This window comes from Bidens hawaiensis, unplaced genomic scaffold (genome assembly GCF_021521415.1).
Source record: "Bidens hawaiensis isolate Kalapana, Puna unplaced genomic scaffold, B.hawaiensis_p1.1 tig00043714_1, whole genome shotgun sequence".
Lineage (NCBI taxonomy): Eukaryota > Viridiplantae > Streptophyta > Magnoliopsida > Asterales > Asteraceae > Bidens > Bidens hawaiensis.
The window spans coordinates 146,036-165,986 of NW_027505860.1; the positions used below are offsets into that span (position 1 = coordinate 146,036).

The 19,951-nt window shown below is 36.6% G+C and overlaps 1 protein-coding gene across 1 annotated transcript; it reads left to right on the forward strand.

Moving 5' to 3' along the window:
- The first annotated feature begins 1,200 nt into the window (after positions 1-1,200).
- LOC143615658 (protein transport protein SEC31 homolog B-like) lies at positions 1,201-17,550 on the forward strand. The gene is made up of 24 exons (XM_077088733.1): positions 1,201-1,788; positions 2,831-2,885; positions 2,983-3,105; positions 5,283-5,379; positions 5,468-5,504; positions 5,586-5,691; positions 5,780-5,837; positions 5,929-6,026; positions 6,503-6,622; positions 6,703-6,745; positions 6,829-6,929; positions 6,992-7,119; positions 8,602-9,169; positions 9,989-10,081; positions 10,191-10,376; positions 13,666-13,879; positions 14,013-14,116; positions 14,529-14,627; positions 14,760-14,861; positions 14,993-15,091; positions 15,158-15,286; positions 15,377-15,623; positions 16,515-16,753; positions 17,385-17,550. Exons 1-24 carry the CDS (start codon positions 1,466-1,468, stop codon positions 17,472-17,474), a joined length of 3,459 nt encoding a protein of 1,152 aa, XP_076944848.1. The 5' UTR covers positions 1,201-1,465; the 3' UTR covers positions 17,475-17,550.
- The last annotated feature ends 2,401 nt before the right edge of the window (positions 17,551-19,951 follow it).

Below are 19,951 nucleotides of genomic sequence, written 5' to 3' on the forward strand. Positions count from 1 at the left end.
TATTGTTGACCATGGACCTTTTGTTTCTTGTTGTAACACCCACATTTTTATTGATATACTATTTTTGAAGATGACCTCGTTTTTTTTTCCTTAATTCATATACATGGTGAAAGACTATAAAGAGTCTTAGTTCAAAGTCGAAGCTTCAAATTCTCAGTTAGCTAGAACTAAACATGGTTCAAAAGTTTCATAGGTTGATACACACGTAGCAAAACAATGCATGAAAATACTTTGATCCATTATTAACATGGGGTGTGTTGACACCAATAGACATTAAAAACAATATATAATAGAATCTCAAATACCGACCAAAAATAAACATTTCTAAATCATCAATTTATTTATTAAAGGGAGGTGGTGGTGAGTAATAGAGGTGGATCTGAGAATGATAACGGAAACAGTGGTTAAGGGGATGTGAGTTTAGTGGCAAAGGTGTTGATGATGATAGATTCAAGTGGTGTCGGCAGTAGGATAGTGGTGATGGTTGTAGGTACCTTCGGTTAAGTGTAGAGTGATATATAGGGGGGGTGGAGGGTGGCCGGAGTTGTGATTATAGTAGCTAGAGTTAGGTTTTCTTAGAGAGAAAGTGGAAGAAGACAACATGTGAGGAAGAAAATAAAAGCTGGACTTCCTTGTCAGCATCACCATATGCCAACTAAGTTAAAAAAAAGCCACGTCACATGCCAACTCAATTAAAAAAAGCCACGTCAGAATCACCACCACCAATAATGATGTTAGTGGTCTGTTAGTGAGGGAGTGACAAAAACATATAGTGTGAAAGTTGAAAGTGATGTGAAACAAATCAAAAGCTGGGAGTGATGTGACACAAATCAAAAGTTGGGAGTGATATAGACTAACGGGTAAAAGTTGGGAGCATTAAAAACCAATATCTCTTAAAAAAATTCCAATAAATCCAATTCATATTAGAGGTGGGCAAATATAAAGGTTAACCGACCCGACCCAAAAATTGAACCGAAACCAAACTGGTTTGAAACCGATTATGTAGAAACCGGTTTGGAACCGATTGAAACCTCAGGTTCAAAACTGGTTTGTAACTTTCTCCACCAAATCCGGTTAACCAAAACAGGGCAAAAACCGAACCATAACCGATCATAAACCTATTTAACTTTTGTTGATCAAAACGAACATGCTTCAATTTAAACCGGTTTTGAGTTTTAAACAAGTTTACACACATCTAATTCATATAAACGAGAATATTTAGCACCATGTTTTCATAATAATAACACGTGGCAAGTGGTAATTGGGTAGCATGACGTACTACCGCTACTGTTATAAACGGCCACCATGACCTACCGAAGAAAGTCAGTCAGAAACAACAGAGACGCCTACGACGCCGATCCGATCACACCGCAATCGGGTCTCCAAATCCCCAAATCACACAAAATCAAAACCCTAACCCTAAAACCCCAAATTATCTTCCAATTCATCACCAATCCAATCCAAAATGACTTCATCCGCGTGCAAAAAGTACGTAGACCGATCCGCACTGGTGGCATTTGCTCCCGACGCGCCGTTCTTTGCCGCCGGAACTATGGCCGGAGCGGTGGACTTGTCGTTCAGTTCGTCTGCTAATCTCGAACTGTTTAAGCTCGATTTTGACTCGGATGATCGTGAGTTAGTGTTCTCTGGTGCCATACCTAATTCCGAGCCGTTTAATCGGTTGGCTTGGGGGAAGAGTATTGGTTCGGACGAGTTTTCCCTTGGTTTAGTTGCTGGTGGACTTGTGGATGGGAATATCGGTGTTTGGAACCCTAGGGTTCTCATGAGGTATGGTGCTGTTAGTTGCTTAATTACGTAATTTGTTATAGCTGATTTGAAAAATGTTGAATGATTTGGTTGGTTACTTGTAGCTCAAGCTACTTCAGTTTCATGAAACTGTATAATAATAATATTTGTAAGGCGGTGTGTTTGTTGTGGTTTAATTAGCAAATGCTAGTTAAAGCGGCGAGACAGTAGCTAGTCGCTCTATTAATTTAGCGTTGTGGGTTAACTAGCCACTACCCCATTAGAATAGTAAGTGAAGGGAAAATTCCCAAAATGCCCGAGAGTATACCAAAACGTCCCTCTTTTTTCTTTTTTGAAGATTCCCTTTTCATCCCTAGCAAAACTCGTTGGCTCGGCCAAATTGATATCCACGCCTACGAGTTTATGAGCCAAATGCCAATAAAATCCAGCCACGTGTTCGCAAATCCGTCTATTCCGGCATGTTTTGTGTCCTAGCAAAACCAAACCCTATATAAGAATAATAAAAAAAGAAAGTGGTAAAGGGGAGTGTGGTGGATTTTTTTTATTGGTTCACACAATTAATTCCGTGAACACTTGAACCAAAGTTGAGGTGCAGACATTTGGGCGTTATTGTGTTACTGCCTTGCACCATCACGCCACTTTGGCACCGACATTTGTTTTAGGTGGGGTGGTGTTCATGGCGTCACTCTGCCTATGTGGCAAGGATGGCACCCCTATAACGCTCCACAACACACAGCCTAATGTCATGACACGTTTTTTTATGGAAACCTCTTTCATTTAAGGAAACTTGGTCAGAATTAAGAACTTTAGATCATTCATAACATGTTCTTATTTTTGGTTACTTGTAGCTCAAGCTATTTCACTTCCAGATAGCTGTATGAACTATGAACAATATTTAGCATATTATGACACATTTTATATGGAAACCTGTACAATTTGTGAATTTTTGATATTAATAGACAGTTGACAGTGTTCTATTTGAGTGAATTAAAATCTTTAGATCATCTATATTATGTTCTTATATTAATGGAAGACTTATTGTAATTCTTTTGATTGGTGTTAGTTCTAAAGAAGGTGAAAGTGCTTTTGTTCAACAATTATCAAGACATAAAGGACCTGTGAGTTTCAATTTTTTACATCTGCAAATTGTTCTTGTATTCATGCAATTTAATTTAGAGTGCTGTTTTCATTTTGCAATAATATTTGTTTTTCTAGGTCCGAGGATTGGATTTTTGTACCCTTTCACCAAACCATCTTGCATCAGGTGCTGAAGAAGGTGAAATTTGTATATGGGATTTGACTAAACCAACAGAGGCGACACATTTTCCTCCTCTCAAGGTAACCGTTGTTTACTACGTTTGCGTGGCTAAAATTTGACTTGCATTTCATATGGCGATTCCTTAGTAATATCTTGATATGTAACCGAATAGATCTATGATTTGTTCTTTTTGAACTGTTCACCAATAAAATATATTTTGACCATATAGTCTAAACTAGATCACAAGAAAGTTACTATTTACTTATGAGCGGCTAACCTGATCCTCACACTAAATGACTAAAGCTATAATACATGCTTTGAAAGGCACTCAAAGGATGCATGTCAGTCACTGCTTAGTGAACTGCTTTATATATCATCTTGAGAGATGAAGGGTAACTGCATATGGCTGTTATTAGGTCTAGCAAATTGGGCTGGTTGGGCGGGTTCGGGTCAGAATGAGTTTAGGTAGATATGGGTTCTGAGCAAAATGAGTTTAGGCAAAACAGGTCATTTTAATAAACATCAATTTGGTTCAGGTCAAAACGGGTTGGGCCAAAATGGAGTTGGGTTGAAATGAGTAGTTTTAGAAAACAGAGTACCATAATAGGTTCATCAACTACATTTTCTCATAGTGGCTTGTGCTGGTGGTGGGGGGACGACTACGAGGCGGTATTGGAGGTGGAGGAGTTGGTGGACAATGGAAGCGCGGCGGTGGCAGTGGAGTAGTGGTGGAGGTGGCGGTGTTACAGTGACGGGTCGGCGGTGGTGTTGACGGCGGCAAAGGCAGTGCGGCGGCGATGGCAACGGCATTGGGACGATGGACAACGAGTAGGTGGTGAAGGCAAACAATGGTTATGGATGTTGCTAACCCCTTTTAAGTTAACAAGTGTTATGATAGTAATCCGTTTTGACACGTCTAATTTAAGTATCTTATCCATTTTGACACATTGACTAATTGAAGTATCCCCAAACCCCACCTGTTGACTGATTTGAGATGACTCAAATGAACCCATATACAATTTATATTTGTCCAATTCAACTCATTCTTTGAAGAATGGTTCATGATTACTATCTATAGTTGTTTACTTGTTTTCATAGACTGATGCTTTATATAACATGTGTTTATGATGATATGACTTACCCAACACGTGGATTGTGAATTTGATACCCTGCTCTGTTGAATTGGTGTCTTCACGTCTTTAATAGCTACATATAATGGTATATATGTTCATGTGTAATTGAGTGCCCATTTAACGCTTAAAACTCATTTTATTAAAAAAACATGAGCTGTTTTACAGAAGTTTTTAAGTGAATTTATAAAATATTTATGTTTGTATGAAACAGCTTTAGGGTTTTAAGCAACATACTTCAAGTACCCTTTATTTATAATCTTTCTTGAATGCATTTGAGTGTGTGCGTGTCCGTGATGTTGATTTGAATGGATGATACTGTTCTATGAAAAATCTGTCTAGTGTTGATCTTGGTTCTTAAACTTTTGGAGCTTTGATATTTGTTTAACATTGGTGTGGTTGATCTACACTTGCGTCATGAATCGATCATAGTCATAGATAGTTGAAATATGTTGGATATTAGATGTGGTCTGTAAAAGATACTTGATTAAGTTATATGATAACTGTGAGTACAATAGAGGGGGAATCCTCAATATAAGAAACAAATCAGAAACCTAGACAGGGCTAAAGACAAATAGACCCTAATAATAAATTAGTGATAATAAACCCTAATTATAATTAAAACGGTCGATTTGCGGTCATCCCTGTACCTCGACCTTGTGTTCTGTGTTAATTGAATTTGCAATAAAGGATTGTTGTTGACCCACGGCGTCATTATGTATGGACCACAAAACTTCTGCCATGTTTTATCTTTGTTTTGGATAATCTTGAATATGCTTTTTGCACTTTAAGACACACGGAAGAGTATATTATGAAGATATGATTATTTGCACTTTGCAGTTACGAGTTAGCATTGAAGTCGCATGTTTATAACTTTTATAATGATCGAAAGACACAAATTTCAATGTGTGAACATGTATGCAACATACTGCATTGTGCTATGAGCAGAGCACCAAATTCAAGAGTGCTTATGTGTTTATTTACTGTGCCAGTTCAATAATTTATTTAAATCAGAGTTATATGCATTTGCATGCTGGTTCAGTAACTTATCACAAAGTTGGTTGTTTTACTTTAGTTCATGTCCATCCTCCGTTTATTGTTGACATTCAGTAATCCTGTTTCTGCAGGGCAGTGAATCTTCGACGCATGGTGAAATTTCATTTTTATCGTGGAATAAGAAGGTCCAGCCTATTTTAGCATCTACTTCTTTTCATGGAGCAACTTGTACGGGCCAAAATCACCAGATTATTTTTAAACTATTCCAATTTATTTATGTTTATGGTTATATGGTTTTCTTTGTTTGCGGTTTCAGGGGTTTGGGATCTTAGAAAGCAAAAGCCAATTATAAGGTAACTTAAGTTGGCATGATGAATTTGCAAAAATAAAGTCATGAATGTGTAACTAACTTTGCTTGATTTTATGATTTAAAGTTTCTCATATTCAGTTCAAAGAAGATGCTCGGTTTTGCAATGGCATCCTGATTTTGCCACTCAACTTATTGTTGCTTCTGATGATGACAATTCACCCTCTTTAAGGGTAATTTATCATTGTCATTATCCCTTTGTTTATTTGTAAATGAATGACAGTTTTTTGTTGGTTAGTTACTTTCATTTTTGGCATGCAGATATGGGATATGCGAAACACAATGACACCATTGCGAGAGTTATCAGGCCATACTAAAGGTATACTGGTTATCATTTATCTTTCAGCATGTTTATACTTGCAACTGTTTATAAAATACACAATTTTTAAAGCCCCTTTTTCGTATGCCAGGTGTTGTTGCCATGGAATGGTGTCCTCATGATAGCACCTATTTGTTGACATGTGCGAAAGATAACCGCACTATATGCTGGGACACCAATTCCGCTGAGGTGTGTAGATCCTTTTCCAGTTTCATAACTGATTGGTTCGTTTAACTTCAACCGAACAAATGATCGAATACGGAAAATTAGACGAATAAGGGTTCGCAGTTCGCTAAGAAAATTGGTTCGTGCATCTTTGTTCATTGATATTATAAATGAACGGTTCATAAACATAAATGAGTGAACATAGACGAACGAATACAACTGAGTTAAAACCAGTTAAAACTAAGTAATGTGAAAAACAATGTGTTGGGCCTAAAAACATATTAAAACTAGACTAAGTTATATTGGCCCAAAGTAATTTAAATGAATATATTAATGAGTGTAAACTAAGGAACTGTAAATGAATTAACAAGAAGTGTCAATTTTCCTATGTTTTGAAATAAACGAACTTGCTGTTGAATGGTTCATGAAGGTTCGGTTCTTTAGGCCTTATATTGTGGTTTTCTGAGGTCTAAACTGTTGGTATTATTTCAACTTTGCAGATTGTATCTGAACTGCCAGCTGGCACCAATTGGAATTTTGATGTCCACTGGTATCCAAAATTACCTGGGGTTATATCAGCATCTTCATTTGATGGAAAAATTGGTATTTATAACATTGAGGTTCGATATATTGCTCTTAATAACGCCGTAATGTTGCACCATTGTTGTTTAACGTTATGGGTTTTTATTATTTTGTATAGGCTTGTGCTCGATATGGTGTCAGTGAGGGTCACTTTGGCTCAGGTAACACTTTTATTATCATTATCGTTATTATATAATAACTATTGCTATTATAATAATTATTGCTATTATTGGTTTATGTGTAGCACCTTTAAAAGCACCAAAATGGTATCAACGCAAAGGTGGAGTTTGTTTTGGTTTTGGTGGCAAACTTGTTTGTTTTCACACAACTAATGGGGCTTCAGAGGTAATTCTATTGGCTTCTTGTATATATTTATATTTTTGTAATTCATTTTAATAATGTTTCAGGTTAATGTGCATGATTTGGTCAATGAACATAATATAGCAAGTAATTCATCTGAATTTGAAGCTGCAATATGTAGTGGTGACCGATCTTTATTGAGACTTCTGTGTGACCAAAAAACTCAAGAATCCAAGTATGTATATTCTCGATTTCTCGTTAATCACCTCTAGTTCATTCATTTTAAGCTAACTTAATTTAATCGTTCACCTCGTTAATCACTACCACTAGGGGTGCTAAAAAACCGAAAAATCCTGAAAACCGACTCATATTCGTAACTGGAAACAACCGAACCGGATTGTGAATTTGGTTTTCAGGTCCACAAATCTTGCTTATTCGGATAACTGGACTGAATAAATCGGTTGGGTGAGACACATTTATAATTTGGTTTGGTTTCGGTTAGGGACGAAATCTTTTAAGAATTTAATAAATTGAATCAAATAAACCGATATTCGAACCGATGAATGTTCCTAGAACTCATCATCGTCGTCGTCATCGTCATCGTAATCAATATATCCCACCAATAGCAAAGCTATGGTAGGTTTTGAGGAGGGTAAGATGTAGACAGCCTTACCTCTACCCTTTAGGAATAGAGAGGCTGCTTCTGGTGAAACCCCGGCTCAGTAGTTTTGCATCAAGCCTTGGACATAAGGCACATAACACTCAACCATTGGGACACCCGCCGATTGGTGCTTTTACCTTTGTCTTTCGGCCATCAACGCCACCACATGATGCCTGATTAACCTTCCGCCACTTTTGACGTTATTTTCACGAAATTAGTAAAATCATGTCAAAGTTAGTGCAGTTTCACTTTTGCCCACCCGAGGGCCCACATATATACATTATATGCGTGCACCGCAACCAGGGCGATTAATGGGTCGCATTTGCAGGTTGGTGGGTCGAACTCAATATGAACCTGAAATTTTTACTCGAACATGATACCAACCAGAAAATCATGTCGCACACATGAACCTGAACACGGAACGTGTATTCACTGGTTTGCACAAACAAGATATGTTTTACCCGAAAAAAGAATTTTTTTTTTGTTTTTTCTTTATGCGAATTGTATCTTAAACAGTCTTAATATACGTATTGTTTTTACTTTTGAAGCAATTAAGTTTTAAGTATGCCAATTTATATTCAAGCCACAAAATTTTGGCATAAAAACACCCAAATAGTTTAAGCTATTACATAAACACATTTTAGAAAAAATTATAATGATGGGTTAAAGGAGTCAGCCTGTGAATCCTCTGGGTTCGACACAAACACGGCCCGTTTGGTTAAACGTGTTTGGTGGTTTGACCTGAAACTAACACGAATCCATTTAGATTTTAGACAACCCAAATCTGCAAATTTCATGTTATATGAAACGGGTTAAATTGATCGGCCCGTGAACTCGCCAGCTTCTACACGAACACGGCCCGTTTAGCTAAACTTGACCCGAACTCGTTTAGACTGAATCCAAACCTGCGAATTTCGTATTATCTGAAATGGGTCAACCTGTAAATCCGTTGGATTCGGCACGAATACAGTTCATTTAGCTCAACGTGTTTGCAGAATCGACCAAATCTTGTTTAGACTAAACTCAAACCTGCAAATTTTGTGTTATTTGAAACAGATCTGAAGATGACAAAGAAACATGGGGACTCTTGAAGGTTATGTTTGAAGATGACGTAACTGCACGAACAAAACTTTTGCACCACCTCGGTTTCAGTTTACCTGCAGAAGAACAAAACAATGTTTCAATACTAGACAATCTCACTGAGGAGATAAATTCTTTAAACTTTGACAAAGTTAGTGAAAGTAAAGTTATGGAGGCAAAACCGACACTCAACAACCATCTAACATCTGATAATGGGGAAGATTTCTTTAACAGTTTACCGAGTCCTCAAGCAGTCACACCTGTGTCAACTTCCAATATTACTTTTGCTATTGAAGAGTCGGTTCCAGTTGTTGAAAATTTGAATACGAAAGAAAATGATCTAGAAGATGAAATTGTTGATAATGCGTTTGATGATGCGATTCAACGCGCGTTAGTTGTTGGGGATTATAAGGAAGCGACTGCACAGTGCATAGCTGCTAATAAGATGGCGGATGCATTAGTTATTGCACAAGTTGGTGGTGATTCCCTGTGGGTGACCACACGGGATCATTATCTCAAAACTAGTACTTCTCCTTACTTGAAGGTATGTTTTTCTTCCCTCTTGTTTTGTTTTGTTTTAGGGTTAATACCATAAAAAACTAGGCCTATAAATGAACCGTTTGTTCATGTACGTTCACGAACCTTCGTTTATGTTTGTTTATTTACGTTGTTCTTTTATGCTCGTTTGTATATTTGTTCATTCGTTTAAGTATTCATTCAAATTTATGTATTACTAAATTTAACTTATAATCTATTTGATTTTGATATTTAAAACTTGTTTAGATATATTTGTTTAATTTTGAAATGTTTGATGTAATGATGATGGTGTTTTGTATTAAATATGGATGTTCACGCTGACTTTTAACTCACGTTGGTCATGTTCGTTTGTGTTTGTTTATGTGCATTTATTTTCGTTAATCGTTGGCTTAGAATATTATCGAGCGAACACAATCCAAGACGAGCATGTTCATTTTCTTAACGAACGAACACAAACAAGAAAGTCCATTTATTGTTTTGTATTCGTTTGTTTGATGGTTAAAGTTAAATGAACGAACACAAACATGCCTCTTTCTGTTCGTTTACAGGCCTATAAAAACCAACTTAGGAGTTAACTAGTATTATTTTATTTCCTTTTCAAATTTATGTACATCTTAAACACGTTAGGGAATACAAAAAGTAGTTTGTTTTTTTTTGCGTATTTTTTACAAGTTGAGGGATATTAAATCCTTAATATCAAAATTATATCTGAGCAACTTTTTCATGAAAAGTAAGAAAGTATATTGGTTTTTATGGTATTAACATTTACTCGTTTATCTTAATGTTGTTTTTTCAGTTTTTATTTTTATGATTTCCTGACTCACAGATTGTTGCTGCAATGGTAAATAGTGACCTTGTTAGTTTAGTGAATACCAGGCCCCTGAAATCTTGGAAAGAGACTCTTGCTCTCCTCTGCACTGTAAGTCGCGTAAATTATAAAAAAATATTTTTATAATTTTCATGTCAAATTGCACTTACATGTGTATTAAAAATCAATTACTGATAACTATTTTGGGATTTAATGACAGTTTGCACAGGGTGATGAATGGACTGTACTATGTGATAATCTCGCTTCTAGACTTGTAACTGCTGGTAATTTATTAGCAGCTGCTCTTTGTTACATATGTTCTGGGAATATTGATAAAGTTGTAGAAATCTGGTCAAAGAAGGTTACAGTTGACCATGAGGGGAAATCCTATGTTGACCTACTTCAGGTATGTAAACAAAGTTAAAGTCAAAGTCAAACAAACATGTAATCTTTATTTTTGGGGAAAATCTAATATACCCCTCAAAAAATGGTATAACACCATATTACCTGACAAAAAAATCATGATACCAATTATACCCATTTTCGAATTTATGACGTTTATACCCTTCCTTAAACCTTCATCAAGATATGATAATTGGAGTGTAAGGAGAAAGAAGAGGGTACAATTGTCACACCGTAAATTATATTTAATGAAATGGGATATGGGTAGATATGAAACTTTAAGTAATTTGAATGGGTGCATTTTGTTGGGTTATGAAGGCCTTTGGGCCGGTTTTATTAGAAGGCCCGGTTTTGGCTCCTAATTATGTTTAACCCTAATCTTGTTTATTATATATATCCCATCATGTAATTGTAATCTTGGTTCTGAGCTAATAAGAAAACCTAGTTGCAGCCCGTGGACGTAGGTCCCCTCGCGGGGACCGAACCACGTTAAATTCTTGTGTCGTTTATATTTTCGTTTATGTGTGTTTATCGTTGTGCATGTGTGTGCTGTTTCGCTTCCGCGCGCCGCTTTGTTCCTAACAAGTGGCATCAGAGCTTTGGCTCGTTGTTTACACACGGTTTTGCACGGGTATCGATCGAAAAAAAAAAAAAAGGTAGAAGAGGCTGGTTTGAGAAGGGCTGCTACAGTGCCGCCGCTACAGTGCCGCGGTGAACAGTATCCGGCATGAACAGTGTTTCCGGCCGTGAACAGTGATTCCGGCGGTGAACAGTATTGTCAGAGATCTTCGTTTTTCTGGTTAACAGGGCTGTTCGGGGCTGTTTTTCAGGGCTGTTTGGGACGGTTTTCCGGGTGATTTTGCAATTAGAATTCCTGTTTTGGACTTCTTGGAGTTGCAGGTTTCACTCAGGCGTTGCAGGTGAAGCACCGGGTCGGGTGTTTCGGGTTTTAGGGTTTTTCTTTGGAGGTTGCTCGGCTTCAGGGAACCGGGTTTTGTGAAGACCATTTAGGTTCGGGTTCAGATTTGTTTGCAAGAGATTAGTCTGAGTACTGGTGATGGATAAACTTGGAGAAAATGGAACCAGCGGGTGTGCTGGTGACGGCATAAGTGAAAAAAAAAAATGAGGTTAGTGGCAAGTCATGTTAACTATTGCTCGTTTGGATGATCTTTCGGTTAGGGTTTGAGTTAACTGATCGTGTGTACGGTCATAGAACCCTTGGTACCGCTTGATTTCATGAAAGTTCTACTGTTGTTATAACTGTTTGCCTGTTAGCTGGTTCGAAACTGTGATTATTACTTCTTGTTCGTTTGGAATTGTGAAGTTATATCTTGTTTGGTGGTGATCAGTGGTACACCATTTGAGAGGTTCATAATCTCGTGTTGGGTAAAGTTATTTGCCGGGATAGTACGAGTGGGGTTCATCTCATGGAGTGTTGGTGTGGCATGGGTTGGGATAACAGGAACAGTGGGAGCTGGGCATAGTCGACTTGGTAGGTTGCGTAGAGGTGAGACATTTTAAGAGTCGATGTCGAAAGGTTTGGAATTCTGCTTTTGAGAATGTATCTGGGGTTGATGCATTGAGACTCAGTGAAGGCGGTGAAGACTCTTGGGTTCAAGATTCTAGTTTGCTTTATTTCTTGTTACTCACTTCAATGAAGCATTTGTTGAATCTTTTAGTTAAAGACTTTTGGAAGATACGGTCTCTGTATCGTCGGAAGAAGTGAACCAACTTCCGAGTTATAAGGTCTTGGCTCGCTGAATCGGGTAGAGCTAAGGGGTTTCAGTTTGCAGACATGAAGCCTGGAGCCACAGTGATGTTAGCTTGAGCGTATTCGGAGGTCTGAACATGTTCGGGGTTTTGGTAACAGTGGGAGCACGCGGTGTGTTCTAGGTTTGTTTCCAAAGGGACGTTGAGTTCGGAAGACTGGGAAATCCGAATGTGAAAATCTCTCCTGGTATAGTCTGCTGATTTTTGGAGAGTGATTATCCTCTGGAAGTCTTTGGAGCCGGTAGTGTGAGTAAGTGAGGGCCGGTTAAGATTGAGGATGAGCCATTGGCGGGTTTTGTCATGGCTGGGTCTGTGATGACCGGATTGGAGCTCTCGGGAGCTTCAATGGGCCTTTCAGGTAACTGATGGGAAGGGGCGCTGCAACTGGTGTGGATTGGTAGAAATCTTAGTTTGTTCCTAGAGAACTGGAGGCTTGGAGAACTTCTTTTGTTGAAGTTTTAGCTTGTTCTTGGAACTGGAGGCTTGGTTGATTTCTATTACTGAAGATTACTAGAGTTACTGGATGAATGAGATTGTTATATTTACTTGGATGGCAGGCTGGAATTTATCGCAAGGCCTTCAAGTGGGAGATTGTTGGGTTATGAAGGCCTTTGGGCCGGTTTTATTAGAAGGCCCGGTTTTGGCTCCTAATTATGTTTAACCCTAATCTTGTTTATTATATATATCCCATCATGTAATTGTAATCTTGGTTCTGAGCTAATAAGAAAACCTAGTTGCAGCCCGTGGACGTAGGTCCCCTCGCGGGGACCGAACCACGTTAAATTCTTGTGTCGTTTATATTTTCGTTTATGTGTGTTTATCGTTGTGCATGTGTGTGCTGTTTCGCTTCCGCGCGCCGCTTTGTTCCTAACACATTTGATATTAAATATTTATGCGAAATTTGAGGGGTAGGCCTGTAAACGAACTGAATGAACATGAAAGAAGCATTATTCGAACAAACGATCGAACAGGAGCATTTAATGAATGGAGTTTTTTTGTTTGTGTTTGTTCGTTAAGAAAAGGAACATATCTGTGTTCGTTCGTTTGTTAACAATATAAACAAACGGTCCATGAACTTAAAAGAACACAAAAGAACGAGCATAGATGAGTGAACATAATTGAGCGAACAACATTTGAAAAGTTAACGAGAACATCAATCTGTTTGGCTAAAAATTACCAACTAAACTACATTACAATTGGTGATTTTTAATTTTATAAAACTAGACTAGTTGTAATGGATCTTAATGAATATATAAGCGAACGAACTTAAACAAACGTAAACTGATGAACATCAATGAACATAAACAAGCATGCACTGACAAGAATGAACGAACATGACATGTGCTCATGTTCGTTCATTGAGTTTAAATGAACAAAAAATGGTGGTCATGTTTGTCCGTTTAGTCAATAAACGAACATAAACAACTTCCTGCGTTCGGTTCGTTTACAGAGGCCTATTGAGGGGTATGTAAAATCGCCCTTTCTTTTTGGTGCATTACTAACTATTTATTATTTGTGTTAAGGAATTAATGGAGAAAACAATGGTACTTGCTTTAGCAACTGGCCAAAACAAATTCAGTGCTTCTTTATGCAAACTTGTTGAAAAGTATGCTGAAATATTAGCAAGCCAAGGGCGTTTATCAACCGCGATGGAATATTTGAAGTTAATAGGAACCGATGGTCTGTCTCTTGAACTTTCCATCTTAAAAGACCGGATTGCCCTCTCATCTGAACTGGGTATGCGCCATGTCAACGATTATTAAAATATGGATCTTCACAATTTTTAAGAGTTTTATTTCTGAACGTTTAGTAAGACTTTACCATGCAACAACATATAATAATGTTCTCCTTTTCTTTTCTTTTTTTATAGAGAAAACCGCAACCGTGTCTGCAGATTATGGTTATTCTCAAACACATACAGATGTGTACCAACATATGAATTCAGTTGTGGAGCCCCATCAAAATTATTATCAGGTATTTTATGTTCTTATCTTGTTATAACTTCCCACTGCTGTAGATGGAGCCTGAAACCTTCACTATAAGGGGATTATTATAGATTAGCCAATCATATCATTAGTTCTGGAAGTTCTTGATAAGATGGTGTAGAGGTGTGCGTGGTCGTTTTTGTGCTCAAACTGAACCAAAAACCGAAACTTCTGATTTTTGGTTTTGGCAATGGCTATTGATTTTTACACATCTGCACCTAAAATTTTTGGGCTACACCATTTATTAATTTCTAATAAATTCTTTAAAGTCGGTTTTTCTGGTTTGTTTTTCTTTTAGATGGCAAAACTGAACCGAAAAATCGGTTTTTCACAATACATAAAACCAAACTGTCGGATTTAATTGAAATTATGTTATATTGATGGGTTCTTTTTTTTTCTAGGAAACCTATCAGCAGCAATCTGTTCCGTCTTACGATAACCATCATCAACAGCCACAACGAGGCATGTTTGTTCCATCCCCTGCAGTTCCCGGTCCAACTGTACGTAATGTATTCAAGCTATTAATAAAATAAATAGCATGAATTTGATGATTCCACTAGGGTTTATTATTTATTTACATTCGGATTTAATTGAAATTATGTTTTATAGATGGGTTTGTATTTTTTTTCCAGGAAAACTATCAACAACAACAATCTGTTCCGTCTTACAATAACCATCATCAACTGCCACAACGGAGCATGTTTGTTCCATCACCTGCAGTTCCTGGTCCAACTGTATGCAATTTATTTAAGCCATTAACAAGATAAATAGCATAAATTTTCTGATTTCACTAGGGTTCACTATTTATTTACATTCGAATTTAATTGAAAGTATGTTTTGTTGATTGGTTCCTTTTTTTTTCCAGGAAAACTATCAACAACAATCTGTTCCATCTTACAACAACCATCATCAACAGCCACAAAGGAGCATGTTTGTTCCATCACCTGCAGTTCCTGGTCCAACTGTACGTAAATTGTGAAATTCTGATGATGTTCTCTCTCGAATTAACATCTATTCTGCATTCTTGTAGTTGGGCTTTAATCAACCTCCGGTTACAACTCAAACAGCTACAAGACCCTTTGTTCCCGTGACACCACCAGCACTGAGAAACGTTGACCAATACCAGCAAGTCAACACTTTGGGTTCTCACTTAAATCCTGTATGTGTATTTATTTTTTGACCTGTTTGTGATAAAACATAGCCCAAATTGATCCATTTTGCATGATTCTGACTGTCTATCTTTTACCAGACTCAGTTGAATGGTAATTCCAACTATCAAGGTGGACCACCCGGGCCTGGCCTAATGGCGAATGTTACAGGCCCAAAGTTACCAGCTAATGTGGCGCCTGCACCTCCTGTAAGAGGTTTTATGCCCGTCAATAGTAATAATGCAGTAATGCGAGGAACTGCATCAGGTGGTCAAATCCAACAACCCAACCCCGTTACTGAGTCTCCTCCGCCAACAGTGCAGACTGCTGACGTGTCAAATGTCCCTGGTATATCATTTTCTCATTCCTGATACGGGTGTTCATCGGTTTGAATTTTTTATGTCGAAACTGAAAACCAGACCAAACTAAATTCAGGAAGTTCAAAACTGAGCCAAAAATTGAATTTAAATTCATTTTGGTTTCAACCGAATACATTTATTTTTTATATTGTTATTAGATTGTGTTTGGGCTAGATAACCATTGTTTGTTTGATATTCGGTTTATATGGCTCGAAGCGAATTCAGATTTTTAAAACTGAACCGTAAAAACCCAATATGGTTTCAACTGAAATTAGAACTGGAAACCAAGAACTTGTCATCAGTTTTGACTGAACCGATTATGCAATTCGGTTTAGTTTTAAACTGTTTCTGTTCGGTTTAAGTTTGAAGTTTTTTTTTGGTCGAAACCAAAAACCGAGCTGAAACAGAGTTCAGAAAGTTCGAAACTGAACTAGAATTGAATTCAGGAAGGTCAAAATAAAATTAAAAACCTAACTCGATCAATTTTCAGTTTTTGACCACATAAGTCATAAACCAAATAATTGACCTTTTTATTTTTAATCTGTTTTAAAAATTTACCATTATTTGTTATTGGATTGGGCTGGGTTAAATAAGATTGTGCTAAAGTTGTAATTTGATTGGGCTAATCACAAAACTTAAATGACCATTTTCTGATACAGTTTATTCGGACCAAAAACCCAATTTGATTTCAACCGAAAACCAAATATGTAATTAGGTTCGGTTTTGTTCTTGGGTTAAGACTTTAGTCGGTTTGAACTCAAATAATGAACTCCCCTAATCCCTAACGTGGTTTTCATTTGGAATAATATAAAGCGCGCGCACACACACACACACCATGGTTTGATATAGCAAATGAACTTTGTATTGTATTGTGTACCAGCTCAGCAAAAACCGGTTATTGGAACGCTGACTAGACTCTTCAACGAGACGTCAGAAGCCCTGGGAGGTTCACGCGCGGTTCCAGCTAAGAAACGGGAAATTGATGACAATTCAAAGAAAATAGGTGCTTTATTTGCTAAACTAAACAATAACGACATCTCCATAAACGCTTCTGAAAAGCTTATTCAGCTCTGTCAAGCTTTGGACCAGGGTGACTTCCCTGCAGCTCTCAAAATCCAGGTATCGTTTTGTTTCATAACATATAATGGAGGACCTTATATACTCCGTATAATTGTTGAGTAGTACTGGGGATTGTGAACAAGTCTAATTAGGAAATGGTTCAAACAAATAATAGAGGGACCTAAAATGTAATTGTTGAGTAGTATGGGGGTTATTGTGAACAAATCCAATTGTACTTAAAAAAGTCTTTTGGTGTAACAGGTAAAATACGCAAGGCCGTCTCAAGAGGATTTAAATACCTCGGCTGAGCCGAAATTAAAAGGCTCGTAGGCCATGACGAGTAACGAAATATATAAGCTAATTTTTTAAACGACGAATAGCATAACTGTTGGCCGCTATTTATTTTATTTTTTATTTGATTTTTAGATTGGGCCCAATAACTTTAACTTGATTAAATGGATTTCGGATGAAAAAAAGTTTTGGGCCCAATAATTATAAGATGATCAAAGATCCAATCATATTTTATAAGGTTCATATTTTTAATCTATATAAAAAGTGGCCTCCTATTATTACGGGCCTTGGCCGACTGTCCGGATCGCACACCCTCTGGGGCGGCCGTGTAAAATAGTAAAAACATTAACTATAAAGGAAACGGTTCAAATAGGTTGAAACTGTGTGACCGTTTTTACAGGTTGATCTTACGACTAGTGACTGGGACGAGTGCAGCTTCTGGTTAGCAACGCTCAAAAGAATGATCAAGATCAGGCAGAATGCAAGATGAACGAGTGACTAATTGTTGAACAAGGTTTTGTTTTTCTTTTTATAATATAAGATTTTCCGAATTTTTAAAGCGGTTTAAAAGAAGTTAGATAACAGGGTTTTGTTGGTGTTTTTTGCCCTTTATTGTCGTGAAATAGATTTGGTATTCTTGACTAGCTTTCTTAGCTTATTTTTCTTGTACTTGTTTACTCACCTTGAACTTAAATCTGATATTAGAGTTGATACCATAAACACTAGAGATATACCAAATGAACAACTCTCTTAGTTTACATTTATGGTTAATTTTATTAAATATTCTTAAATTTTATATATAAAAGAAAACTTATTTTAAACCAGTTTCATTTTTCGTCTCGACATTTTGTTAGTCTCATGTCCTCCCCATCTCCATTTTCTTGAATTTGTACTCGATAAAATTAGATTTAACACACATGAACCCTCGTTAAAAAGACGGTTGGGATGTTTTCTAATGAACTTCATTAGTTGATATTGTTAAAAAAAGACTTCTTGACAAGTGCTTATTTTACGAAAGAAAATAAAAATCTTTCAACTCGTAAACATATTAAGAATTACAAACGTGTATAATTATAACCAATCTCTTATGATAAAACACATGAGCAATCATTTCACTATTACATGTCATTATATTATATTATACTATATAGATAAAAGTCAAAGATTGGTGTCGCATTTAATTAAGTTTTAAACAGTTTAAATAATTACAATATATGTATTTTTTTAATTAAATCTGTCTAAACACTTATCTTCTCTTTTAATTGTATACTGTTTTGTTATGAAATTTAATTTTATATTTCCTATAATTGCTCTTATTTTTTAAAATTTGATATCTATGCTTTTGTTCAAAAATATCAGGAATACATGTGTCTAATATTAAACAATGTGATGTTTATATCATTGCTACCTTTCTCTCTACTAGAAATACAATGTTTCTTACTTTCTTTTGGCATTTGTCCATGCATTCTTCATGGGTGTTCATGGTGGATATCCTCGAACAAATATATATTTAACCACAAGGATCTCATCTAACATGCACTAAACATAGAAGATCCTTGTTACATGCGGCACTGAAGCTAGATAGTCATCTTTAACACTCCAAATTGCATTCCAAACTTTCTATGCTCTTACAATCATATAGGAGGTAGGGGGAGGGAGCAATGACTATTATGACCAAAATAGGGAAACTTACAAGCAATATCGCGTTGATATTAATTGTAAATATATGATAACTATGCTATTGGGATTTGGGATTTTACTTTGGCAACTAAATTGGAAGTTATGAGTATCACTGGTCCATTCGATTTGGCCTATTGTTAGCCAATGGTGTAACATCTGTCCCGTTTATGCATTCTTCTTGAGAGATATTATGAACAACCATATTTTTGTCAGCGAAAGTAAGAGAAAAAAGAAAACTTTCCAAGCGCTCTGGATGATTTGTTGGTCTATCTGAAAGGAGCGTAATTACAAGATTTTCAACCATAAACGCATTTCGATTAATAAAACCATCGAATACATTACGGAGTTTGGCTAGTTGTCGCTGAATAATAAATTATGTCATTGTTTAGACCGAAGAGTGTTGTAGTTTGACGTTGGTTGAGGCGTAATCAGATTTTTGTTCTATTTTGAGTTTCTATCTTCTTACCTTCTTACTAGTGTCTTATTTTTCGTGAATACAATGCCGAACAGTAAATGTGCACAAATTGGGTTTCTCTAATACCGGTTAAGGGTATGGAACCGAATCGGGTATGACCGGGCATTGTCTTTTAAAACTATAACCTATGCATCGGGTTCGGGTCGGGTATAGAACTGGGTATTTGAATACCGTATTCCAGGCATTGAAATAACCCTATTTTCAAGGTTTTCCGGGTATTATTATTTGGGTATATTCTAACATTCCCAACCCATCCCCTAAATTTCTGTGTGGAAAGTTTGTAAATTATAATGTGAGGTTTTGAGTGGTGAGTGTAAATTATAGGGTGGAGAGAGAAAATGTAGTGATTTTTTTATAAATTTGGGAAAACTTTGTTTGTCCCTATTTATTTTTTAATATTTGTTGAATTGATTGTGGGTAGAAGAGAAAAAAACTGTAACGATAAAGGTATAAAAAATATTATTTAATTGAACATGAGAGAGAATTTTAGTGTTTTATAGTGTAGTTATAGAGATGGAGATGAGGAACAGACTGGGAATACCCTTAGCCAATTAGGTTTTTTAAGGGGCTATACTTTTTGAAGTATTTTTCAGGTATTTTTCATGTCCGGTTCGTTATTCAGTTTTATTTTTGAACCTCTACCGAACTACACAAAACCATTGGGCCTACCAGAATCCATTGATATTTAAAATTCCCATAGAGGCATTATATAAAAAACTTTAATGGGCCCATAAAATTATAAACGTGAACAAGTTACAACTTTGATAGTGGTAACAGTAAAACCCTTATTCACTTTTCTTTTTTTATTATGG